This window comes from Phaseolus vulgaris, chromosome 1 (assembly GCF_051622355.1).
Source record: "Phaseolus vulgaris cultivar YP4 chromosome 1, ASM5162235v1, whole genome shotgun sequence".
Taxonomy (NCBI): Eukaryota; Viridiplantae; Streptophyta; class Magnoliopsida; order Fabales; family Fabaceae; genus Phaseolus; species Phaseolus vulgaris.
In genome coordinates, this window is record NC_143498.1 from 7,121,588 (window position 1) to 7,146,427 (window position 24,840).

The window sequence follows — 24,840 nt, forward strand, 5'->3', positions numbered from 1 at the left end:
TTATTTAAAAGTATGTTATACTTTATTTAAAATTATTTTAAAAAATTTAAAATGATTAAAATTGACTTTTAATAATTAATATGAAGTGCAAGGAAAGGTAGGAGGTGGAGGGAGAATTTGCCTTTTTCATCAATAATTGTTTGTCAAGAATGAGTCAATAAAAAATGAGAAAATTTTTGGACTCTAGAAAGTGTACTGAACTACCCAATAAACTAGTCGGGTTTTCTTCCTGCACACCTACATTCTTCAAAATACTCTAATTACTCTTAACAATTTTAGTTGATTTGGAATAAGAGATGTTTTAAAAGCAAAAAGTGTTTCCAAAATAAAAAATCCAGAAGACAAAAATACCATTTTGAAGTATCTTTTCTAAAACATTTTTTAACTTTCAAATGGAAGATTTGAAATTCAAAAAATATGTTTCAGAAACATTCCAGAAAGAATTTTTTTTAAAGGGTAGAACCTTCCAGAAATGATGGAGTGCAATAAGAAATTTGTTTGATAGAAGAAGAAAGACCCTATACTAGGCTAGTTAAAACATTTTAAAATGTGTCCTTACATGGCATATACAATTTTTTCTATAAATGCTTACAAAAAAGAAACGTTTCTATAAATGAAAACTAGCTTATAAATAAGTAAAGGATATTATAAACTTGTTTGTCTTCTATGTTTAAATACGTTTTTGATCTTTCAAATAGTTCAGGGGTTCTTCTTTTCTATCTTTATACCTTATCCTATACTTTTACATTTTTATAGATCTATTAAAAGTCCAAATAATGTATGGACTTTATATAATTCAGAAATTTATTTCAGGCTGTACAATTATAAATTCAAAAATATATTTTAGATTATAAAATATATATATATATATATATATATATATTTATTGTGACTTATATAATCATACATATATTTATGCTTGATCTGAAAATATATTTTGAATTACAAAGTATTCTAAATTATACAACTACCTAATTTAAAAACGCATTTTGAATTAATTCAATATATGTTCTCTATAATCCAAAAACACATTCCATTGCACAATTCAAAACAACATCTAAATTATACAATCTGAAAATGCATTTTAAATTCCATAATTCAAAAATAAATTTCAAAATTACATAATTTGAAAATCCTAAAATATAGTTCACTGTAATTTAGAATACATTTCATATTTCATAATTCAGAAATTTATAAATATATTTTAAATTCTACTATTCAATATTTTCAAATATATTTTCACATTTAAAAATACATTTTCTATAATCTAAAATGTGTTTTCAAATTTTACAATGTTGACTTTAGACATTTTCAAACCTGAAAGAAGAAATCGCGAGGCTACAAAAAAGTTATTGTCATAGACTCGAACAAATCTTTCTTAATTTAGACATTTTTAAACCTGAAAGAAGAAATCGCGAGACTACAAAAAGTTACTGTCATAAACTCGAACAAATCTTTCTTAAATGGCGTATTCATGTCGAACACATGTCAACACTTATCACTGAAGTGTTTAACTCAAAAAAATATTTGTTAGATTTTTTAAAATTCTAACACAATTTTAAAATGTATAAATACAATAACTTTATAAAAACTCAAATTTATTGTATAATTTTTTATTATGATTATAAAAATAAGAACAAATTCTTTTGAACCTGTGATAAAAAAATAACTCCAACAAAATTTAGAACATACTTTTAAACATACTTTTACACATAAATCCGAATCTTATATTTTAAAAATTATACTTATATCCTAGTTTAATATAATCTTCATAGGGATGAAACAAGGTAATTTAACAAACACTTGGAAAAACCTAAAATGCTACATTTGGAAATAAGAGAAATGAAAACAAACTAAATTATTTGGAAAATTTACTCAAAAAGTTTTAATTCTCACATCTATGTAACTTTTAAATACATACTTTTTTTCTATATTTTAAAAAATATAGCAGTAGCACCCCTTATTTTATTTTCATTTCCTTATAATATAATAATCATACTAAATTTATCTATATATTTTGTAACTGACTTTAATATTTAAATATTTTACTTATAAAAAAGCATCAACTTTTATTTTATAATTTTGCCTTCATAAAATAAAAGATTAAATGACACATTTATTCTAACTTCTAAAACGATGTGAAAAGTTCTGCTCATAGGAATTATGAAAAAACAAAAGCACATAAATAATAGAACAGGACTTTTAGAGAAAAAAATATATATTTCAATTTTGTTAACCCCTGGAGGAAACATTTTAGAAGATACAGCTACTTTTCTTTGCTTATGAAACCTAGTTGCCAAGCATTTCTTTCATAGAGGTCAGCATTTGGAATAAATCTTTCCTAAAAAATGTGTTAAATATGAACTACTCAGTAGTTTCTGTTTTCAGTATTGTAATTTAAATTTATGACCTCGTAAATATCCCATATAGGGTTATTCCATGGTGTTTCTCCACCAAAAACCATTGAATTTTGGTTTTTAAAACAAGATCGTACACCACTTTTTAATATCACTTACATTTTCAATAGTAGGCGTTGAGAGGGGAAAATAAATTGCTAAGCATAAAAGCGCCCAACCATATTAATATCACAGGTAAAAAAAATGGTAGTGTTTGATGATTGGACAACTCATTCACCAAGCATAACATTGTAGCAAATATTTTTGTTCCTCTTTGAAACAAAAGCCGATGCAAACAAGATAGCATCGACCTTCGGGAACATATACAAAAGGTAATGCATAAGCAAACAGAACCAAAAGAACACTCGAGCTATAAATTTCAAGACTAAAGTGTCATTTATTATAAAATGCCTGCTGAGGCAAGTTTATACCATTAAAAAATTCGATTTCATATAAGTTTATCAAAGAAACCGTCCACGTTTTCTTCTTAAAAGAAAACATTCTACCACAACATCAATACAATTTAAACCTCCACTCCAATGAAAATAAAATACCTTCATGCAATACTTAATGCACTTAAGGAATAGATCGTTGATATAGGGGCAAACCTCCCAATGCTACACGTTCTGCTCTCTCCCTCTTCACCTGCAAGTCATTAGCAGCAAAGCATTTAATGACAATTTTAGCAGCAATTTGGTTGTTGATTGCCATATTTAAGGATTAACACTTTCTGCTTACATGTACAAAGAAGTATCATAAACGTCTACTAAAAAGGAAATTCTAATCTATTCTGAAAATGATACTACTACAATCAAAACGTAAAATGTAAGTTGAATAAGTAATAGATTGATTTTATAATGTTTTATAGGCTTAACTATGTTTCTAATCCCCAAAATGTGGGATGAATCTGTTTTTGGTCCCCCTCAAATTGAAAAATACATTTTAGTTCATCAAATTTCAAAAAATGCGTTTTTAGTCCCTGAAGCCAGATAACATTAACAAAAATGGTGACATGTTGCTCGAAACATAAAATGTGTCAAATGTTGTGAGTAACACATCACTTCCGTACTGTCTCACCATGCACTAAAAACATTTTTCAAAAACTAGAGGGACAAATAAATTAAAATTTTTAATTTGAGGGGCCAAAAACAAATTTATCCTGAATATCAGAGACTAAAAACATAATTATATCTACTTCATAATAAAATAAAGCTTTTTTGTGCATTACTTCTAACATCATCAAATGACCAGTCCATACCCAGAAGGCACAAGCTCACAAACCATGCTTCATAATAGTAGCCAATTGAATATTACAAATAGGGAGTCACAAAACTTTCTTCCCCTCTCAAACCACCAAACAAAAAAAGAAATTTGTTTCTTCTTTTCTATGAATAGTGTGTTCTAAAAGAAATATTATCAATACCTTTTCCAAATATAATTTTGCACGCAAAATTGTGTTTTCGCTCAGATTTGTGTCTTCATCCAAACAAACCAATAAAATGATGTTGCAGCACGGAGGGATAAGCTATTTTAAGCTAAAGAAAATTTGCCAGACTATTATTATAGCAAGTAGGCACTCACAAAGAGAGCTACAGAATTGAAGTGATAGTGCGAAACACAGGAAGTCTTCATTTTTTTCCACTTAATATATTATATTTCTTGAAATGATAGTCCTATCTACAACAAGAGCACTAACAACATAAGAAATGCATACTAGAAAATCCTGTTCACATTGTCAAGTTTTGTTTTCAGTGGTTTCACAAAAAGGCACGGAGAATAAAGAAGGATGTAATCAACCTCTATCAAATATTACAATGAAACATCCACCAAAACACACATTTAGTTATACATCACAACAGCACTTACAAGAGTCAGCATATCCTGAAGGTAGCCCCTGAACGGTGTTTGCATTGCCTGTCATTAAGCCAAAAACAGAAAATATGAGAATCCAAAATCAACTTACTTAAACGTGTCAAAATATGCAACCTTTCATACATGCACATACTCTAAAATGGACATTAAATCTTCACATCCATAAGAAACAAACACAACTATTTAGTGTTTTCTTAGACAACTTAGGACATTTTGCAAAAATGTGGACTGTCCCATATTATAGGTAGTTCACATCATGGTTAGGTTACAGTGACTAAACTTCTCAAACCCTCCAAATGCATATCTTATTACCTAGCCATATATTGATACAAAAGCATGGCTCTGTACATCCTCAAAGTCAGTCAACTGTAAGCATTTAGCAATACATTCATACACATCCATCCATCCATCACGTCTTTAACCTAACAAATTTGACCCAGCCACATCATAGAATTTCAACACAAGATTTTTTTCCCATCCATCTCGCATGTAACTAAAACCAAACAAAAGCAACAAATCAATACCAAGTAATAGATTCATACACATCCATCGAAGACAATTGTAGGCAATAGATTCATACACATCCATTATCTCTAAAACCCTAATCAATTGGACCCGTCACAACAAAAAAACGCATTTCCTTTTCATCCAGCTACCTCGAATCTAAGCTCAACAATAAAATAGACGAAAAATAAGAAGAGGAAAAACCTGAAGATCGTCAGGGAGGTACTGGTGCTTCATGGAAAGGTCGATGGCGCGTTTGAGACGCGCGTGGCGCGCGTCCACCACTTCCTTCGGGAGGCGATTCAGCGCCTCCTTCACATCCAGATCGTAGTAAGGATCGTACAAATCGTCGTATCGGAGCCCTAATTTAAAAAAAGAAAAACGATTTTCAGAAATCGGTACTATTAGGGTTGCGGAAATGGGAACAAAAGAGAGAGAGAAGGAATGAACCGTATTTGCGAAGGCGTTGGGAGAGGGATTTCATGTGCTGAGCGGCTAACCAGTTCTTCTTGGGATCGAGAAACCATTGAAGAAACGATGCCATTGCAATTGCTCTGTTCGCTTTCTTTCTCGCCCTTTCGTTAGAGAGAGTTTATGGAATAGTCACAGAAAAGGAACAAGTGCTTCTTATTTTGCACCACACCGCTCTTTGCGTCTACCACTATTACTTTTGCCCAACGACGTGTCGTTTATTCCTCAACTGCCAATTTTATACATAATATATAATTTAATTTAACAGGAGAAAGAAAATAAAATAATAAAAAAATAAATAAAATAATATATATATATATATATATATATTAGCAATTTAAAATTGTAAATGTCATTGGCTACACATCATAATCAATAAAAAAAAAATTGAAGTATATTATATCCGCACTTGTAAGATCTTATTAAATTACACTAACGTATCATAATTTTAAATTTTTTTACATAAACATCTCTTTTATTTTTATTTTAACCATGGAAACACAGATATTAACATGTTTTTTATTTTTTTTATTCAATTTTTACGATGATAAAAATTTAATATACATACTTAAATAATTTTGAATAAATTGAATTGAAAAGAAAAAATTAACATGTAAAAAAAATGACGAATTGATTAAACAACTTTTTTTTTTCTTTTTTTCTGGTTTAAGCCTCTCTTCTTCTTTGAGTTTTTTCTCTTCTTTCATTGATAGTTTTGAATGTGATGATGTTCACGTTGAGGTTATGATTGAGTTGATGGTATATACAAAAAAAATAATGGTTTTACCAAATAATATAGTTGTTTGAAATGGAGTGAAGAGAGTGATTGGAAGGGGGGGTTATTTTATTTGATATGTGAGATTTTGTGTGGAGATGGGTGTATGCTCTCTCTTTTTTCATGTTGTTGCCTTAAAATAAAGAATTAAGGGAAGAGTGGAGGAATTAGGCTGCATATTAAAACTGTACATTAATATTAATTTAAAAAATTAAAAAATAATTTTATTTTTTCAGTAATTCATATGAAATAAAAAAAAAATACTTCATTGTACTAATAAAATGATATATATTAAATAAGGGTAGAATTGGAAGAAAAAAAACTATATATTAAAAAACGGTTATAATGAGAAAAATTCCCTCGTATAGATAATATTAGATTATTACCAAATTTTTAATGCACGTGTAACTTTTAAAGTTTAAAAAACATTACACTCACATTACATTAATCATGGGATAGGTCATTGAAGTGGTGTAAAATAGAGGAAACACAATTATTGAGGTTTATGACTCAAATTCCTACTTTATATATGAAATGAGTAAGTTGAGTGAGATAAGTGAAAATGTATTTGAAACTATTTATTATTTTATATTTTCCAACAAATCTAGATGTTAAGTTAGGAGTTGGTATATGTTGTTTCGTTATCATTTTTAAGTGTCATTAAACTCATGAGATAATTGGGTTTACTAATATTTGTAAAACAATTATCTTTTGAACTTTTAGTTTCATATTGTTTTTTACAAGTCAAGTAATAAATGAAGTTCATGTTGATGATTCAAAATAATAGGAGATTCATATTCAACATATATTATGAATCATCTATAAGGATCCATCATAGCCTTTTTTGGTACTGTTATTTGTTATTGGAACCTATATGACCTACTTGCTCATTTTGAGTAGGCTTAATTAAATTTCAAGTTCCTAATAATTTTTTTATATATTTTTAATTGAGTTTCTATTAATAAAATTTGTTATATTGAGTATTCAATTTTTTTATATTTTTTAATTGAATCCCTATCATTTAATTTTATGTGATATGTTGTTATTTTACATTATTATTGCTTACATGTCTCCATATAAAAAAAAAATAATTTAATTAAGTTGTAAGTCTCTTACCAATTTGAATATTTTTATTGAGCCTCTATTAAAAAAAAAATTGTTTTTCAAGTATCCAAAATTTTTATATTTTTTCATCCGGTCTCTGTCACCGATTTAGGTGATGTGATTGTTTGATTTTATAGTCTCAAGTAAAACTAAGAACTTGAATAATAAGAAAAATGGAAGTTTTCAATTTTAAGTATCTTTACCAAACGACATCATTTTGTGTCCCCATATAGTTAATTCGATTTTTTCATTTTAATATTTAATTTATAAAATGAAATTGTATAATTTTTAATAAAGATAATTGAAGTTCCATAACTTTATTTTTCTTATTGTCCAAATTCATGGTGTTCTACCTGAATGATATAAAATCAATTAATGATATAAAATCAATTAAAATATAAAACAATTTTTTTAATAGAAACTCAATTGAAAATATTCAAATTTATAATAACCTTAAAACTTAATTAAGCATTTATTTGTATGTGGAGAGATATAACAATGACGAAACAAAATAACATTCCCATAGTCCTATTTGATGGCAAAATCAAATGGAAGAAACTCAAGTAGAACACTCTGAAATTAGACAATAAGAAAAATGAAGTTTTGCAATCCTAATTATCTTTACCGAAGAACATTATTTCGTGTCCCCATTTAGTTTATTTTCTTTTTATTTTAATATTTAATTTATAAAATGAAATGATTTAATTTTCAATAAAGATAATTGTAGTTCTAGAAATTTAATTCTCTTAATATCTAAGTATGTGGTGGACTAAAAAAAAAACCGATTTACCTACGGACAAAATCCGTATGTAACAGCAGAAATCCGTAGGTAAATCAACATTACCTACGGATTTCCCACGGAAAAAAATTCGGATGTAATGTTGGCGTCGGTAATTTACCTACGAAATATGAATCCGTAGGTAACAACAGTCCGTGGGTAATACCCACGAACATCAGTCCGTAGGTAATACCCACAAACATCAGTCCGTAGGTAATATCCACGAACCTTCGTCCGTGGGTAATATCCACGAACCTCCGTTCGTGGGTAATACCCACGAACCTCCGTCCGTGGGTAATACCCACGAACATCAATCCGTAGGTAATTCCGTATGTAATCATGCATCCATCAAAATGTCTATTCATACATTTAAATGAGTGCCTTTTTTAAAACCTGTATAATTTAACATATCCAACACACATTTAATTTCAAATTCAAATATAACATAATTAAAGTCTCATCATATAAAAGATAACATAATATAAAGTCAAGTCCACTTGAAACATCTAAAAATCAAAACAAACTTGAAACATAACTAAAGATCCTAATTCAAAAGTCAAGTGAACTTGTAATGTAATTTGTTGTTCAAAAAAACTACAAACATAATCCTAATAATCTGCATAATGATTATCGTCATCTTGTTGTTGCGTAGGTGGTTCCTTTTGCCTTAGCGGTTCTTGTGGCGACAATACTTGTTAAGATTGTTGAGCAACAGAACTTCGTGCTTCGGAAGGAAGGAAAGGAAGAATGATACTAACCAATGATTTCACATGCTCGGTGAGTTTATCATTGTGTTCCTTATAATTTCGAACTTCTTCCTTTAGCAACAAAACGCTTGGTGAATCCTCAGAGGAACTTGAAGGTTGATTATAGGTGAGAGTATTACCACGTTTAAAGTTATGAGCCAAGTCTCCAACCCCGTAGATTCGACCTTTCTTCTTGCCACCTGCTGCAAGAAGCCAACTTTCAAGTCTAATTCTGTCTTCCTCTGCAGAATCTATGGGGGATGATCCAGATGCAACCTCTGATCTAACTTGGGAAAGTCTACTCTGAAATTCTTCCTATTATTGATACACAAAAATAATGTCATATGTACAATATATAACTAAAATAAAGAAAAATAACAACAAAATGTAACTCACGTGTGTACGTCTCGATCTTTCATCAACAAATTCACCACTACTTTTTCGTATATGAGTCTGCATAAATACCTCATCAATATATACAGGACGACCCAACTGTTTTGCCTATAAACAACAAACATAAATAATATTATTTTTATGCAAAACAATACCATCCAACTTCTTAAACTTGATATAATCCAATGTAGTATTATCAAATATCTAACCTTCAAACATTGTATAATAGAATAATATGTAATCATAAAACATAATTCAAAACCAATTACAAACAAAGTCCAATGTAACTTATATGTTTCGTGAATACATACCATGCGAATGGCATGCTCATGTGTACTAATGGAGCCACCTGTGTGTAAAGAACCACCTGTGTCAGATGTTCGGTTTTTTTGGTTTTGACTACACTTGGAACGAAAGTCAGGTGAATTCCACTGAGATAGCAAAGAAGTCCAGACATCATCAAACATCCAAATAGGCTTTTTCCCATTTTTTCTAGCTTCCATGAACATTTCAGATAACCTATGTGCGGCTTTTGAGTGGAAGTTTTTTTTAATCCTTTCCTCATGTTCAGGTTTCCAACAGACTTTTTTCTATGTAAACACAAAATTTATAGTTAAAAAAGTGAAGAATTTTTTAATACAACACTTTAAATAAATAATAACTGAGAATTCAATTATGGAAGATGCCAAATACCAAAAGAAATTGACATTTTAATTAAATGCAACATGTATAATATAACAAGTATTGTTAATATTAAATATAAGAAGAAATACTTTAAAACGTTTGAAGAAGATTTCTCTGTCTTCATCAGTCATTGAACCCCATGTAAGCCATGGCTGACAGTATTGTTGTTTAATGATGAATGTGATTGCCTGTGATGCAACCCTACATGGATGAAACCTTAAAAAAACAAGTAATAAAGAAATTATTAGATAATAAATTGATAAAAGAAATAATGTGAAAGATTTTATTTATGGTCTTTACTTACCCATTACCATAAGGTGAAATCATAGGAAGAGCATGACCAACTGAGAGAGTGTCATCCTCATTGTTTGATTCTGCATCACCTCTATCACGGTAAATCTGCGCACCTTCCCCAATAGCACAATCATTGATTCTAGAAGGCACTGATAGCGGTGAGGGTGTTGATAATGGTGTAACCCTTGGCAATGGTGATGGTACTGATGATGTTGAGGGTCCTGTACCTGATGGAGAAGGCGCTGATGCCACAACTGGGGTTGGGGAAGATGTGGTGGGAGAAATGTCTCTTCTTGATTGAAAAGGTATGTCTGCAGTCCTAGGACATGGAAAAGATGCAGCTGTAGAGATAGGCGTGAGACCTGGGGTAGGAGAAGATGTATGTGCAGGAGTTGGGGATGGGGAAGGTTCATGTGTAATAGGTGCATTTGGTGGGGGTGAAATATTTACTTTAAGCACATATCGTGGCCTTTTACGCTTCATTACTCTTTTCCCCTTATTTTGACCAGATAAGTAAGGTTTTGGTTGGTCACATCCTCCTGAAGACATCTATAACCAAAAAATTATATTATCAATTATAAATGAAAGGAACATACTGCAATTAAAAACACACAACATAATAAAAGTTTCTTTCACAGAAGAATCATTATGTTATTACATAAACAAGAAAATAGCAACAGTAACAATCCCATAATGTATTCATAGCACATAATTCTATCATCATCAAATTCATGTTCTTCATTGTCTTCTTCTGAATCATTTTGTTCAAGTTGCCCATCTTCACTATCCTCTCCAGTATAATCATCTTCAGTGTCCCCATTTTCACTATCTTCAAACTCCTCTTCATTATCCTCTTCTTGAAAATCTTGAAATTCATTATCTTCGTCCACTTCTTCAACATGAACTTGCGAATGTTGGAATCCTAAAATACCTTCAACTTCAATTACTTCATTTACATGAGACATTTCATCTATTTGGTAAGGAACATCATCTTCCATATCAAGAGATTCAATGCGACCTCTAGGCTTTGTTTTAATTGCAACACACCAACTTTTTTTGTCCTTTCTTGATGTCGGATAGGGGACATAATATACTTGTCTTACATTATGTGCAAGGATAAATGGATCAAAGGGTAAATATCTTTTCTCGATGTGAATGTCCACAATTCCATATTTAGGATCCACTATTGTACCTTTATGTGATGGATCAAACCACTGACAATAAAATACCACCACTTTCTTCGGGGAGCTCGAAGAATTGTACTCTAGCTCATATATGTGTTCAATGAGTCCATAGAAATCATCATGGCCTCCTTCCGTGAGCCCCTTTACATAAACACCACTATTTATTGTTTTTTTCCCCTTGCTCCATGCATGAGTGTGAAATTTGTACCCATTGACGAAGTAAGTGTGCCATTCATTAGCACATGTGAAAGGGCCATATGATAATTCCCTTAAGTGTATGTTTCTTACATTTAAAGGCTCACTTGTAACCTACAAAGGCAAGAGATACTGACTTATCTATATTTTTTTAGGTTAAATAAGACATAACTTAATCACATTGAGTTGATCATACCTGACCCGTAAACCATTCAGGGAAATGTGCATGTATATCATTTGATGCATTTGATGAGCTTATTTGTTTAGATTGCAAGAATGAACTGTGAAACATATTAAAACAATCAAGAATGGTTTATTTAGAGGATCAATTTTTTCAAAAATTGAAGTCAATTATTTGATATACTCACTCGAGGTATGGTTTTACTTCGTTGCAATTGATCAAAACATGAACATGGACAGAGTTCCATTCTTTATGGTTGAACCAATGGATTAACTTTTTTCTTGAGGAACGACCAGGCTGGTTAAAGATGGATAACATTGATGGAAAACTTTCAATTCCACGAGGTATTTCATTTCTACGATTTCGTGGTGACAACATGAAGTTCTTGAAATAGTGGGAACAAAAGTGAATTGTTTCTCGGTGCAAGTAAGATGCAGAAATTGATCCTTCAACTTGAGCCTTATTTTTCACTGAGCGTTTAGAATCACCCATAAACCTATAATTAAGTAAATTGGAGATGGATTTAGACAAATAAATGAATTATTTTGACATAATAACAATAATATTTTTCATACCTTTCAAATGGATACATCCATCTATATTGAACTGGTCCACCAAGTCTTGCTTCATTTGCAAGATGAATTGGAAGGTGTTCCATTGAATCAAAGAATGCAGGGGGGAATACTCTCTCCAACTTGCAAAGAATGATTGAAATATTTTCTTCCATTCTAACCAAGTCATGATCCTTTATTGTTGCCGAGCACAAATCTTTGAAGAAATGGCTAACTTCAATAAGTGGATTCAAAACATGCACTGGTAATGAATGAAATGCAATAGGAAGTAAACACTCCATGAATATATGACAATCATGACTTTTCATCCCAAGCATCTTCCCCTTGTCTACATCCACACATCTTGCCAAATTTGAAGAATAACCATCAGGCATACGAAGTTCTTTTATCCATTGATAAACTAACTTTGATTCCCCTGTAGTTAAAGTGTAATTTGCTTTTGGTTTTAGAATCTTCCCATTAGCTTGCAACTTTAACTCCAAATCAGGTCTCCTACAATGCAATGTTAGGTCTTTTCTTGCCTTATCATTGTCCTTTGTTTTACCTTTTACATCCATGACGGTGTTAAATATATTGTCAAAGAAATTTTTCTCTATATGCATAACATCAAGATTGTGCCTCAATAAATTATCTTTCCAATATGGAAGATCCCAAAAGATACTTCTTTTTGTCCAATTATGCCACTCTCCATAACCTGGTAATTTCGACCTGTGAGGCTCATCTATGACTGTTGGTAGATTCCTAACTATATTCCAAACCTCTTCAGATGTCAACATAGGTGGTGGTCCACCCATTTCAACTTTGTCCTTTTTGAAAGCCTTTTTATTCCTCCTAAATGTATGATCATTAGGCAAGAACCTACGGTGTGAGTCAAACCAACTATTTTTTTGTCCATGTTCTAATCTAAAGGCCTTTGTGTGCTCCATGCAATACGGGCAAGCCAATTTACCTTGAGTCCCCCAACCAGACAACATGCCATATGCAGGGAAGTCATTAATTGTCCACATTAGACTTGCTCGCATCATAAAGTTTTGCTTCCTTGAAATATCGTATGTTTCAACACCACTCCACAACTTTTTAAGATCATCGATAAGTGGTTGCAAATAAACATCGATACGAGCCTTCGGATTATGTGGACCGGGAATGAGACAACTCAAAAACATATAGGGTCTAGACATGCACATTTCAGGAGGAAGATTATATGGGGTGACAATTACTGGCCAACAAGAGTAAGGTTTTGCTGATGCTTGAATATATGGATTAAATCCATCAGAGCATAAACCAAGTCATACATTACGTGGCTCAGCGGCAAATTCAGGATGTAATTGATCAAAATGTTTCCAAGCTTCACCATCTGAGGGATGTCGTAGCACACCCGAAGGTCTTCTATTATCATAGTGCCATGTCATTTGTCCTGAAGTTTGCATAGATGCAAACAATCTTTGTAATCTTGGAATTATAGGAAAATAGAACATTCTTTTCAGAGAAATTGGTTTTCTTTTACTTGTTCCAACTCTTGGGTCATGATATCGTGCATGATGACAAAATTTACACTGTAGTAGTCGTCCATCATTTTTCCCATATTCATTGTCATAAAAAAGCATACAACCTTTTACACAACAATCTATCCTCTTAGCCTTCAACCCCAACATTGACACTAACCTCTTAACATCATAATAACTTTTTGGCAAACCCTCTTTTATTGGTGTAGCATCCGACAACATTGTTGTGATAAAATCTAAGCATTGGTTATAGTGGTATGTAACTGAACGTAGAACTGAATCCAAGAGAAAGCTGAAGGAAGGAAACCCAATTGGGAATTCCGAACAGAGAAAAAACAGAATACTGAACATAGAAGGAAGTACAGGTAAGGGAATATGTGCTTGCTTATTATAGGTATTATTTATAGGTGCTAAACGGTGGAAGCGGTGAGCCACCGCATCGCACCGCTCACCTCTCTAAACTCACTTTAAATGTTAAGTAATCCAACTGAACATTATCGTACACTAAATCAAAGGAAAAAAATTCAATACCTTTGAATAAGCCTCTGTAAATCGCCCTTGAAACGTCTGCGCTTCAGGCCACGACGACGACCACGACGACGCTTTTCATTGGGTTTTCACGAAATTTTCGAAGTCACCATTCAAGATTTAGGTTTACAATCACGAACACCAGATTAGGGCTTTTGGTTTCACAAATTGAAACCAAAAATTGGGGATTTCAGTGTAGATTTCGGAAGACACGAATTTGGGTTGAAATCTTCAAATGAAACAGAGACTGGGAGAGAAAAAACGGGAACTTCAAAGTTTCATTCTTTGGGCGTTTTGGAGCTTCGAAGGTGTTACAGTTTCGGTTTCTCACATTCTCACGGTTTGGTTTAGGATTTCAGAACCTCCATTGACGTTTTCAAACAAAAACTCGTGTTTCAGTTTAGGAAACCTGTTTCAGTCAAGGAAGCAGGAGTGTGAGAGTGTTTGAGAGGTGAGTGGAGAGGAATGTTCCTCAGAAGGAAACCAACATATTTTAAAAAAAAAAAAAAATTACTTTAAAATACATTAAAAACTTTCCCACCACCTTAACTTTCGTACGTAAAGTCCTTTCTCCCCTTTTTATGTAGAATAACATTACCTACGAAATTTTTGGTAGGTAAAAACCTATTTACATACCAAAAAAAGTTCATGGGTAATTATCCATGGGTAATACAGGTTTTTCTTGTAGTGGTGTTACTTAAGGCTACACAATCAAACTTTGTCATTTGAAATATAAAATATTTTTTTAATAAGGACTCAATTGAAAAATCTTAAATATATGTGAAATTGATATTTCAACTACACTGATAATTATTTTGACAATTTATTTTTGTTGCATTTGTAATAAAAGTGGATTCGTTTCCATTTTGTGTTTGGAACATTTTGAACCCATCAACTTTTTATACTTATATGTAGCAACTAAAAATATTATTATTTTATTTCAAAATTTTATTTATATTTTTTTAATTAAATATAATATTTTATTATTAAAAAGAGTTGTAAAGTAAAAATAAGAAAAAAAAATATGAGTTTTAAAATATAATTTTTATTTATTTATTTTTTTTCCTCTTACTTTCTTTTACAATCATGCTCCACTTGGCCAATTTTGATGTTTTTCTTATGTGCCAATTTTTTATCCAATCGGCCACCAATTTATTATACGCCAGTCTTGTTCGGCCCATCATCATGTTTTATAACTTGTTTTTCTTCTTCTCTTATATATACAAAACAATAGTATTTAATGTTTATTTAAAAAATAATAATAAATAAAATAATACACTCAAATAATTTTTAGGGGTTTGTATTATCGCATTACATCTAATAAAAATAAAACTCTTGAGTATTTGTATGACCAAAATTAAAAATTGAAAATGTTTTCTTATATATAAAATTTATATAATATTTTACTCGATAAATAGTTTACACTTTTATTTATTGTATAATTCGAAAGGGTATTAAACATAGTTTCTTTCCTTATCTTATATTCTAATTCGTGTAAATTATAAAAAAAAAATCTAAAAAATATCAAAATTAAAAAATTAAAAAACATCAACACAAACAACATCTATTTTTAAACAAAGAAGTACTTAATATCTAATTTTGCATTTTGAATGAAAATATACATGACCGAAGTTAATTCTCGTCGAGCTCAAATGAAAAATTCAAAAAATATTTTTTTATATATTCTTTTTTGTTTTATTTTTGGAGAAAAAAATAAATATTTTAAAAATTACATTTGTTTTACACAATTAATTAAAGGTAACACCTTTCCTACACGTAACAAAATCACTATAACAAATTTTTATTTTATTTTTCTGAAAAAAAAGCCTACAAATTTATATATATTGTTTGTAAACCATATGCCAAATGGACCAGCCACATTGATAGTAAAAAAAATAGGTACTCAGTGTTCACTTTTCAAACATTAAAAAATTAGGTGTGAAACAAATAAGTAGAAAACTATATATGATTAATTTTAAAAAATATTAAAGATAAAACAAAACAAACTATTACAAATTATAAAATGTGAATAACTAAATTAACCATTTTTAAAAAAGTGTGAATTCGTTTAATATATTTTACAAAAATAGCAACATAGAAAGCAACTAATTTAAGCATGAATTTGTACGATTAAAAGGTATTTTTATTCCATAGAAAATAAATTTGTTCCTATAATTTGGTCCCCTTTTTGTTTCTAGTATATAGGTGGTGGGTGTGGGTAGGTGGAGTTGCATGATCCCAAAGAATCAAAAGATTTTTAACAAAAATTTAGCTTCATGCATGAATCTATACCATTGTTGAAGGCAGTGCCAAATGGTAACACAACCAAGGAAAGAGCATGCAAACATTGCAGATGTTGACTGCTGAGAAAGATATCTTAAGAAACATGTGTTTCTAACAATAGCAACCAACCTCCAAACAAGAAAAATAGCTTTTGGATCCTTCAAACACAAATGGGTTTAACATATATATTTATATAAGTTAGTTTATGATTGATTCATTGATGCCACAGAATAAAAAAGGGCATTGTTAACCAACGGCAATCATCACAAAAGAAGAACAAGGGTGGAGGGAAGGGAAGGGAAGGGAAGGGAAGGGAAGAAGAGGAAGGCAAAAGAGAAGATAAATTCCTATTTGTATTTGTAGAAAAGAGGAGAGACACTGTCTCTCCTCTTTCATCTAACCAAAGTGTGGGAGAAGAAATTTATGTCATCATCAAGCACAAGAAGGAAGACGAAGAACATGTTTGGAATATGTTGTGGTGATGACGTGAACGATGTAAATGATAAAGAGATTGAGGCAAGAGAAGATGGCAGCCAATACAGTCTCACAGGTGTTCTTCTTCCTTCTCTTGGTGCCACTGCCATCAACAACGGGAGTCGCAGACCAATTCTTCATCGCAATATCATCTCCCCTTATAATCGTCGTTACAGGTAATTAACATTTTCTGCATGTTTTCACGTTTGCATGTCCATTTCATTCATTTTGCAACCATTCCAAACCATAAAGCAACAATTTCTAGCTTTCTTCATAGGCTTCAAAACGAAGAAACAACACACAATGTTATTGCCAAAGACTTGTATTATATAGTTTACTTTTCTTTGTTCTCTCTTTGTTAATACATTGTCTCATTTTTTTCTGCATTTTTAGCTCTTTAAAAGATTTTTCAACAATTTATAGAAACTTGGGTTAAAACCTTTTTGTCATTGTACACCCCAGAAGCAAAAACAAATTACTGCGCATATTTTAGTCCATGTTCTGAATGAAGCTTTATGAAAAAAAAAAAAAAAACTCAGAAGAAATAAGGAATTGCTTCTTTGAACGGAAAAGCCGTTTAAATTAGTTGTTTGAGTTGATTTTAAATAAAAAAATTCACATATTTGTGATGGTTAGATTAGGTCATGCAGTTATTAATGATGAAGCATGTAAAATCTGATGACTGAATGTTGAGAGAGAGAAAGGGTTTACATGAAGATATGATGATGGTACTGTGTGTGATGTTAACATATAATTGCAGAATATGGACCAAGTTTCTGCTAATATTGGTGTTCTACACAGCTTGGATATGTCCATTTGAATTTGGTTTCCTTGAAAAATCAAAGGGTGCACTAGCTGTAACCGACAATGTTGTAAACGGGTTTTTTGCCATTGACATTGTTCTCACCTTCTTCGTTGCTTACCTTGATAAGTCTACTTATCTATTAGTTGATAACTACAAACTCATTGCTTTGAGATATGCTAAATCTTGGTTGATTTTGGATGTCATTGCTTGTGTTCCATATGAAGTTGTTCGTAGTTTGTTGCCACCTCCTCTTCAGTTCTATAGTTACTTGAATATTCTCCGACTTTGGCGTCTCCATCGAGTTAGTGCCATGTTTGCAAGGTATGACATAACTCAAACTTTTCCTTCTCAACTATTATATAGGATAAGTTTTGATTATTTATCATTATAGTTTTCTACACACATTGAAAAGCCTCTTTTATGTATGGGAGAATGAGTATTTCACATTCTTCTAAAGCACTGTTTTACATTGTGATTCTACTCTTAAATGTATCTGCAGTGTAATAAGAAAATCTGTGAAGTTAATTATGGTGGAATATGTGATATAAAATAACAGAGATGGACAAGTGTCATAAAAATTGGTCCAAAGTTTATAATTTTAAATCATGTCACAACAGACATATAAAAGGAGTGTGAAGAAGGCATGTGAAATAAAATAATCATCTTGGTTTGAGTTAGGGTAATCTTGCTTCATTTTACTTACATTATAGCTTAATTAATGTGACAGATTGGAAAAGGACAGAAATTATAGCTACTTTTGGGTGCGTTGTTGCAAGCTTACATGTGTAAGTACTTACTTATACTGCAGTGAGTTTCTTGGTAGAGTTTTTTATCATGACAAAACAACCTATCTTATGATGTTATGCCATTTTAGGTTACTCTATTCGCAGTGCATGCTGCTGCATGCTTTTTCTTTTTTCTTGCTGCACGAGATGATCCACAAAATACATGGCTTGGACTTGTTCCTAAGGCCATCGACCAAAATATATGGGGAAAATATGTAGTAGCTATATATTGGTCCATAGCCACCCTTGTATCAGTTGGTTATGGTGATCTACATCCTGTAAATACAAAAGAAATGGTATTTAGCATTTTGTATATGCTCTTTAATCTTGGACTCACCTCATATTTGATAGGCAACATGACCAACATGGTTGTCCACTGGACTGAAAGAACTAAGAGATATGTAAGTGTATCTTGTCATTCACCATCCCTTCTTTATAGTTAACCTTTATAAGCAAGGTTTTAAGAAATTATTAGTGGTCTTGAATTAGGCCAAATCAAGGTTTTTGAGGTTGTTATGTTATGAATACAATATGATTACAATTGGGACCATATATTTTTTCATATTTGTCTGCAATCTCCTACAATACCAAGTACTAATCGTTACCACAGTATAAAACTTTGCTAATAAGTTCCAGAGTTCTGTTACAGGAAAGGAAAAGGAAGAGAATTCTAAGTCTCAACACATTGTGCAAACTATATTTCTTTTGTTTTTATTTTCAGGAGGCTTGTTAATTATATAGTTTTAATTCAAAATGTTTGTTTTCATGGCATAACAGAGAGACACTGTCCAATCTGCTTCAAATTTTGCCCATAGGAATCGCTTGCCTATTCGTTTGCAAGAACAAATATTTGCTCATTTGCTTATGAGGTATAGAACTGATTTAGAAGGACTACAACAACAAGAGATCATTGATTCCCTTCCAAAAGCCATTCACTCTAGCATCTCACACTACCTATTCTTTTCACTTATGGACAAAGTGTACTTATTCCATGGAGTGTCAAATGACCTACTTTTTCAATTGGTAATATTTTGTGTTTGTCATACCTTGCTGCATTATGTTAAAAGAAAAAAACCTTAAAGAATTTGGTTAAACAAAATTTGAAGTGCAACAACAACAAAAACTTTATCACACTTGGAAATCTCAGTTACATAAATCACACTATGTCATTTGACTCAATAAGAAACAAAGTTTTTTAGAGATGTTATTCACCATTAGATCTTTGTTAGCAATTGTTATTGGGACAATATTTCACTTGTACACACAGTAATGCTAAGTTGAGGAAATAATAATAAGAAAATAAACTATAGTATTTGTAGGACAGATATGCATGTAATTGACATATGACAATTAATTCCTAATAACTTGATGACATTAGTTTTACAATTCCTCCCAGTGTCCTTTTTGGTCACCTTTTCCCCATTTTTACAGGGATAAAGAACATGGAATCTAATATCCTTACTAGTACTTCCAACAACCCTTTTTTATACGCACTCAAACAACTATAAATGATGTTTTTAATCATTTCCTCAATTAGTGAAACACAAATATTCAGAAGGACAAACATTTGAGGGTGTTACATCGATTTTCTGTTAAAAAAACTTAAAATATGGGTGAAAAATATTTTGAAATATGACTTTTGGTTTAGAATTAGGGATTAAGAAGTTTTGTAGCTAGAGAGACTAATAATGTTGAATGAAAGGATCTTGGAATAAATATCTGCATATAAGACTGTAGTTATTCTTTCTATTTTGAATAAAAAGATTGTTTTATTTGACTGTGCTTACATATCAAATTTGAAGGTATCAGAGATGAAGGCTGAGTATTTTCCTCCAAAGGAAGATGTGATTTTGCAAAATGAAGCACCAACAGACTTTTATATATTCATTACAGGATCTGCTGTAAGATGTTGTGTTGCCCTTTTTTTATTTACTTTGTTATGTTATAATTTATTGTATTGTGTTCCACATGCACACATAGATAAGTTTTTGAGAGGTATTTAGAATAACTATGTCTTTCAAGAATTATCTATGTAAGTAAGTAGTAATTTGACAAATAAGTTTAACATCGTTTGAAATTTCCAAATTAATAAGATTTGAGCAAAACCAACCAAAGAAAAACAAAGCAGAGCAATATTATTATTGCAATCAAATCTAAGAAAACCAGAAGTGCAATTGAGACATTATATCATGACTGATTAACCTTTTAATGTACATTGAATAGGTAATTTCTTGCATGTCCATTATCTATTTAATAACTTGTTTCAAAGAGAAACATGGCAAGCTAAATTTCATGTTCTTGTTGCTAACAGGATCTTATCACTCAAACGAATGGACTAGAACAGGTAAGTTTGTTTATTTTTAACTGCTTTCTTTCATGTGATTGATTTCATGAAAAAACTTGATTCTATGACTAACAAAACATGTATCCAATTATTATACCAGATTGTTGGAGAAGTAAGGCCAGGAGATGTAGTTGGTGAAATAGGAGTCTTGTGTTATAAGCCACAATTGTTCACAGTCCGGACCAAGAGATTGAGCCAGATCTTACGTTTGAATCGTACCACATTTCTAAATCTTACTCATTCAAATGTTGGAGATGGAACAATGATCATAAACAATTTTCTTCATGTATGTAAAACTTGTGGATCTTTTATGAAAGATTTCTTTTTATTTCTATAAATTATACTACTAGTATTGTTTAGTTTTGTGTGTGTATTGATATACTTAAACAACAGTTTGATTTTTTGCTTCATGCACATCCATTTTGGTTCTACTAGCTCAATGATATAGACTATGAATAAAACCAGTAAAATGTTTTCATAATTGATCTATTAAACCCCAACTTTATTGTCTAATATTTTAAACTTTTTTAACAAAAACATGTTCTCATAATGCATTCTAAGGATACACTTGGCCTTTCAATAACTGGCTACTTGACATATTTATTTGTTGATATTCCCATATATATTCATCTTAAAAGATCATAAGGGAATACAAATTTAGAAGATGTAATACTTTAATATAATGTGCAATTTGTTTGCATGAGTTGAACATAGTTCCTATGTGTTGAAGTCAAATTTCATAAATGTGTTTAGAATCACAAATCATGTTTAGGAGCTAGCTAGCAAATACTTGCTCCCCATGTAGGAGATTATCAATGTTGGTTTTGATTATGTTCTATTCCTTGGTGCAGCATTTACATGAACTAGGGAATCCACTAATGGAAGAAATTTTGGCAGAGGCAGAAGCAATGTTGGCTAGGGGCAAAATGGATTTGCCAATTAGTTTATTGTTTGCAGCAAGTAGAGGTGATGATATTTTGTTGAATCAATTGTTAAAGAAGGGTTCAGATCCAAATGAACCAGATAAGAATGGAAAGACAGCAATGGTTAGAAAATATGATTTCATCTAGTATGAACACATACACATATGTTTAAACCTACAATATTGGAATCTAACAACTTTGCTTTCACATGTAACAGCATATTGCAGCTTGCAAAGGCAATAAACATTGTGTAATTGTGCTTCTAGAACATGGAGCAAATCCCAACATGAAAGGTACATACACACTTTATGGAAACTCAATTACTACTGAAAATAAAAGGTTCTAGCATTCACTTCATTTCATCTATCACATCACACCTTCTGGTTTTATCAGTAACAAATATGTTTTTGTCACATTATGCATGTTGGTATTGGTACTTGGGGGTATTAGTTGGTGCAATGCAACCTTTAACTAGTCTTATTTGTACAGACATGGAAGGAAATTCGGCACTATGGGAAGCAATTAAGGGTGGACATGAAACTGTGATGAGAATTCTTGTAGAAAATGGTGCAGAAATATCATCTAATAATGTAGTTGATTATGCAAGATTGGCCATTGAGAAAAACAACTTAGAAATTTTGAAGGAGATTATTCAACGTGGTGGGGATGTGATGCAATGTAGTGATAAAATGACCACACTGCTCCATGCTGCAGTGTGTGAGGGAAATTCTGAAATAGTGAAGTACCTTGTAGAGCTAGGAGCAGACATTGATAGACAAGATAGTGTTGGGTTAACTGCAAGATCTTTAGCAGAACATCAATGTCATGAAGAAATACTAAACATATTTAACACAATTGGACACAAGAATGAAAGAAATGGTATTCCTCAAATTTCAACCTTTGTTGGTAGGTGTCAAAGTGAACCCACAATACCAGCCCTTCCTCTACCCATCAAACCACCTAATAAAGAACTCACATGGTTTGATAATCATCAAAGAAGAAGGGTCAGCCCTTTCCACAATTCCTTTTTTGGAATCATGTCATCTGCAAATTATGGTAACATGCATTTATCTTTTAAATTCTTTTATACTTTTCTAACTCACATTTTTTTACCATTAACTCAAACTTATGCTAAAACAACTTCTTCCTAACTTTTAAAGATTGTCTCAACCCTATTACATCAATACTACGAATAAACAAATTGTTCAAATCATTTTATTAAAAAGTGAATTTTAAGCCTAACTTAACCCCATAAAATCGGTTTTTGAGGTGAGGTTTGCATCCACTTATATACAATGAATTGTCTTCATCTCTAATCGATGTGGATCTCCAAAACATCTTTAATACATACATAATTATAGTAACTTTAGGCTAAGTTAAACAATTTTCCGCAAACATGCATCACATATATTTAACTGGAAATCAACACATTTTTTTAGGAGCATGAGTCAAATAATAGTTTGAAATAAAATAAAATAACAGATTTTATTTGATAATATATTTATTATTAATATTTTGTTAGGGGAGGAATTCGAATGCAGGTAATTAAGTACATAACAGAATCTATAATCACTAAATCTAGACAATTTAGTTATTTGGTAATATATTTAGATAAACTAAAATTTATTTAAAACTTGAAAATTCAGAATACGGTTCAATAAAATTTGTACAATTTTAACTATGTTTGGCAAAATATTTAAAGCTAACTTCTCACTTGTTTTATTAACTTAAAAGCTTGTTTAACCTTATTAGTTGAGTTTGATGAATAAAGTTTTTTCACTAGTTTATAGCGTTTCAAAAAAATGCTAACTTCTTCACATATAGTCCTTTTGACACTCCTAAAGTGAACTTTCTTTTTAAAAATATAACCTATACTTTTTATATATTTATTTTCCTTTTATCCTCAAATTAATTATGAATTTTTATTTTAAAATTTTCTATACAAGCTGTGTCATTATTATTATTATATATGTGCTTTATTCCTGTTCAACTAATGGGATATATAAAATAAATTATTTTTCTTTCTTATATTTTTACTTTTTTATCACATAAAATATTCATAATGGTTGACAATAATTAATTATTATTTTTAATATTAATTTTATTATTTTGACATTAAATTTCAAAATATTGGTATTGATAGATGCCATTCTTTACATTACACTTTTTAACTATTGTATTAACATAATGAAAGTGCGACGTCTTCTTAAATATGATTGTTTACTCTATTTTTGAATTTGACTTAAAAGTATTTTAAAATATAATCTAAGATAAATAATTGAATATATAATATTAAAATTATACCAATTGAAAGTATAATATATGATTAGAACGATTGATTTATAACAAAAACCTAAAAAAAATTAAAATTAATATGTATGTTTCTATCATTTTACATTTATAAACTACTCTAACTAATAATTGTACGGTACGCTTATAATATAATAAACTAGTTTAACCATTTTTTCATTTTCTACATAGTTTTTGTGCTAATTTTTTGTTAAATTTGCACAAAACTTAGCCATTGCTAGCATTTATACAATGACATTTTGAATTATAAAGAGGAAAGAAAATAGCATAGAAGTTTGAAAAGAAAGAAAAAGATTGGTATTAGTAAGGATACTACTAACCCTAATTTTGCATTCCATTTTAAGAAAAAAAGCAGAAAAAAATGTTGTTTTTTGATGAAGTTTTGCTTTTGGGAAGAGTGAATTTGAGTTTTGATTTTGTTTATAGGTAAAAATGATTCAACAACATCATCTCAAACGAGTCAAAGTATTAAAGAGGAAGTGTTACCCAGAATAACACTTAGTTGTCCAGAGAAAGGTGAAGATGCAAAGAAGCTTCTGTTTTTGCCAGATTCCATAAACGAATTGCTTCGTGTTGGTGCTAAAAAGTTTAATTGCACTCCCTCCAAAATATTGACCACAGAAGGAGCTCAAATTGAAGACATAGATGTTATAAGAGATGGTGATCATCTTCTTCTTGTATAGGATTCACCGTTCAATCATATCAAAATCTCAATTCAATCTCGAAACACAAACCAA

At 30.8% G+C, this 24,840-nt stretch overlaps 3 protein-coding genes across 3 annotated transcripts; 1 reads left to right on the plus strand and 2 right to left on the minus strand.

The window, feature by feature from the left end:
- Positions 1 to 2,769: 2,769 nt before the first annotated feature.
- Positions 2,770 to 5,473, minus strand: LOC137813342 (cytochrome b-c1 complex subunit 7-2, mitochondrial). The gene is made up of 4 exons (XM_068615523.1): positions 5,223 to 5,473; positions 4,977 to 5,134; positions 4,263 to 4,310; positions 2,770 to 3,041 (listed from the first exon to the last, which is right to left on the minus strand). The coding sequence occupies exons 1-4, from the start codon at positions 5,314 to 5,316 to the stop codon at positions 2,973 to 2,975; spliced, it is 369 nt and encodes a 122-aa protein (XP_068471624.1). The 5' UTR covers positions 5,317 to 5,473; the 3' UTR covers positions 2,770 to 2,972.
- A 6,287-nt stretch (positions 5,474 to 11,760) lies between these two features.
- Positions 11,761 to 13,327, minus strand: LOC137815375 (uncharacterized). Its single transcript, XM_090299421.1, has 2 exons — positions 12,153 to 13,327; positions 11,761 to 12,073 (listed from the first exon to the last, which is right to left on the minus strand). Exons 1-2 carry the CDS (start codon positions 13,325 to 13,327, stop codon positions 11,761 to 11,763), a joined length of 1,488 nt encoding a protein of 495 aa, XP_090155547.1.
- A 3,468-nt stretch (positions 13,328 to 16,795) lies between these two features.
- Positions 16,796 to 24,840, plus strand: LOC137813344 (potassium channel AKT1). Its single transcript, XM_068615524.2, has 12 exons — positions 16,796 to 17,112; positions 17,697 to 18,062; positions 18,469 to 18,526; positions 18,616 to 18,927; positions 19,304 to 19,549; positions 20,329 to 20,427; positions 20,838 to 20,870; positions 20,971 to 21,156; positions 21,722 to 21,916; positions 22,011 to 22,086; positions 22,283 to 22,849; positions 24,530 to 24,840. Exons 1-12 carry the CDS (start codon positions 16,886 to 16,888, stop codon positions 24,784 to 24,786), a joined length of 2,622 nt encoding a protein of 873 aa, XP_068471625.1. The 5' UTR covers positions 16,796 to 16,885; the 3' UTR covers positions 24,787 to 24,840.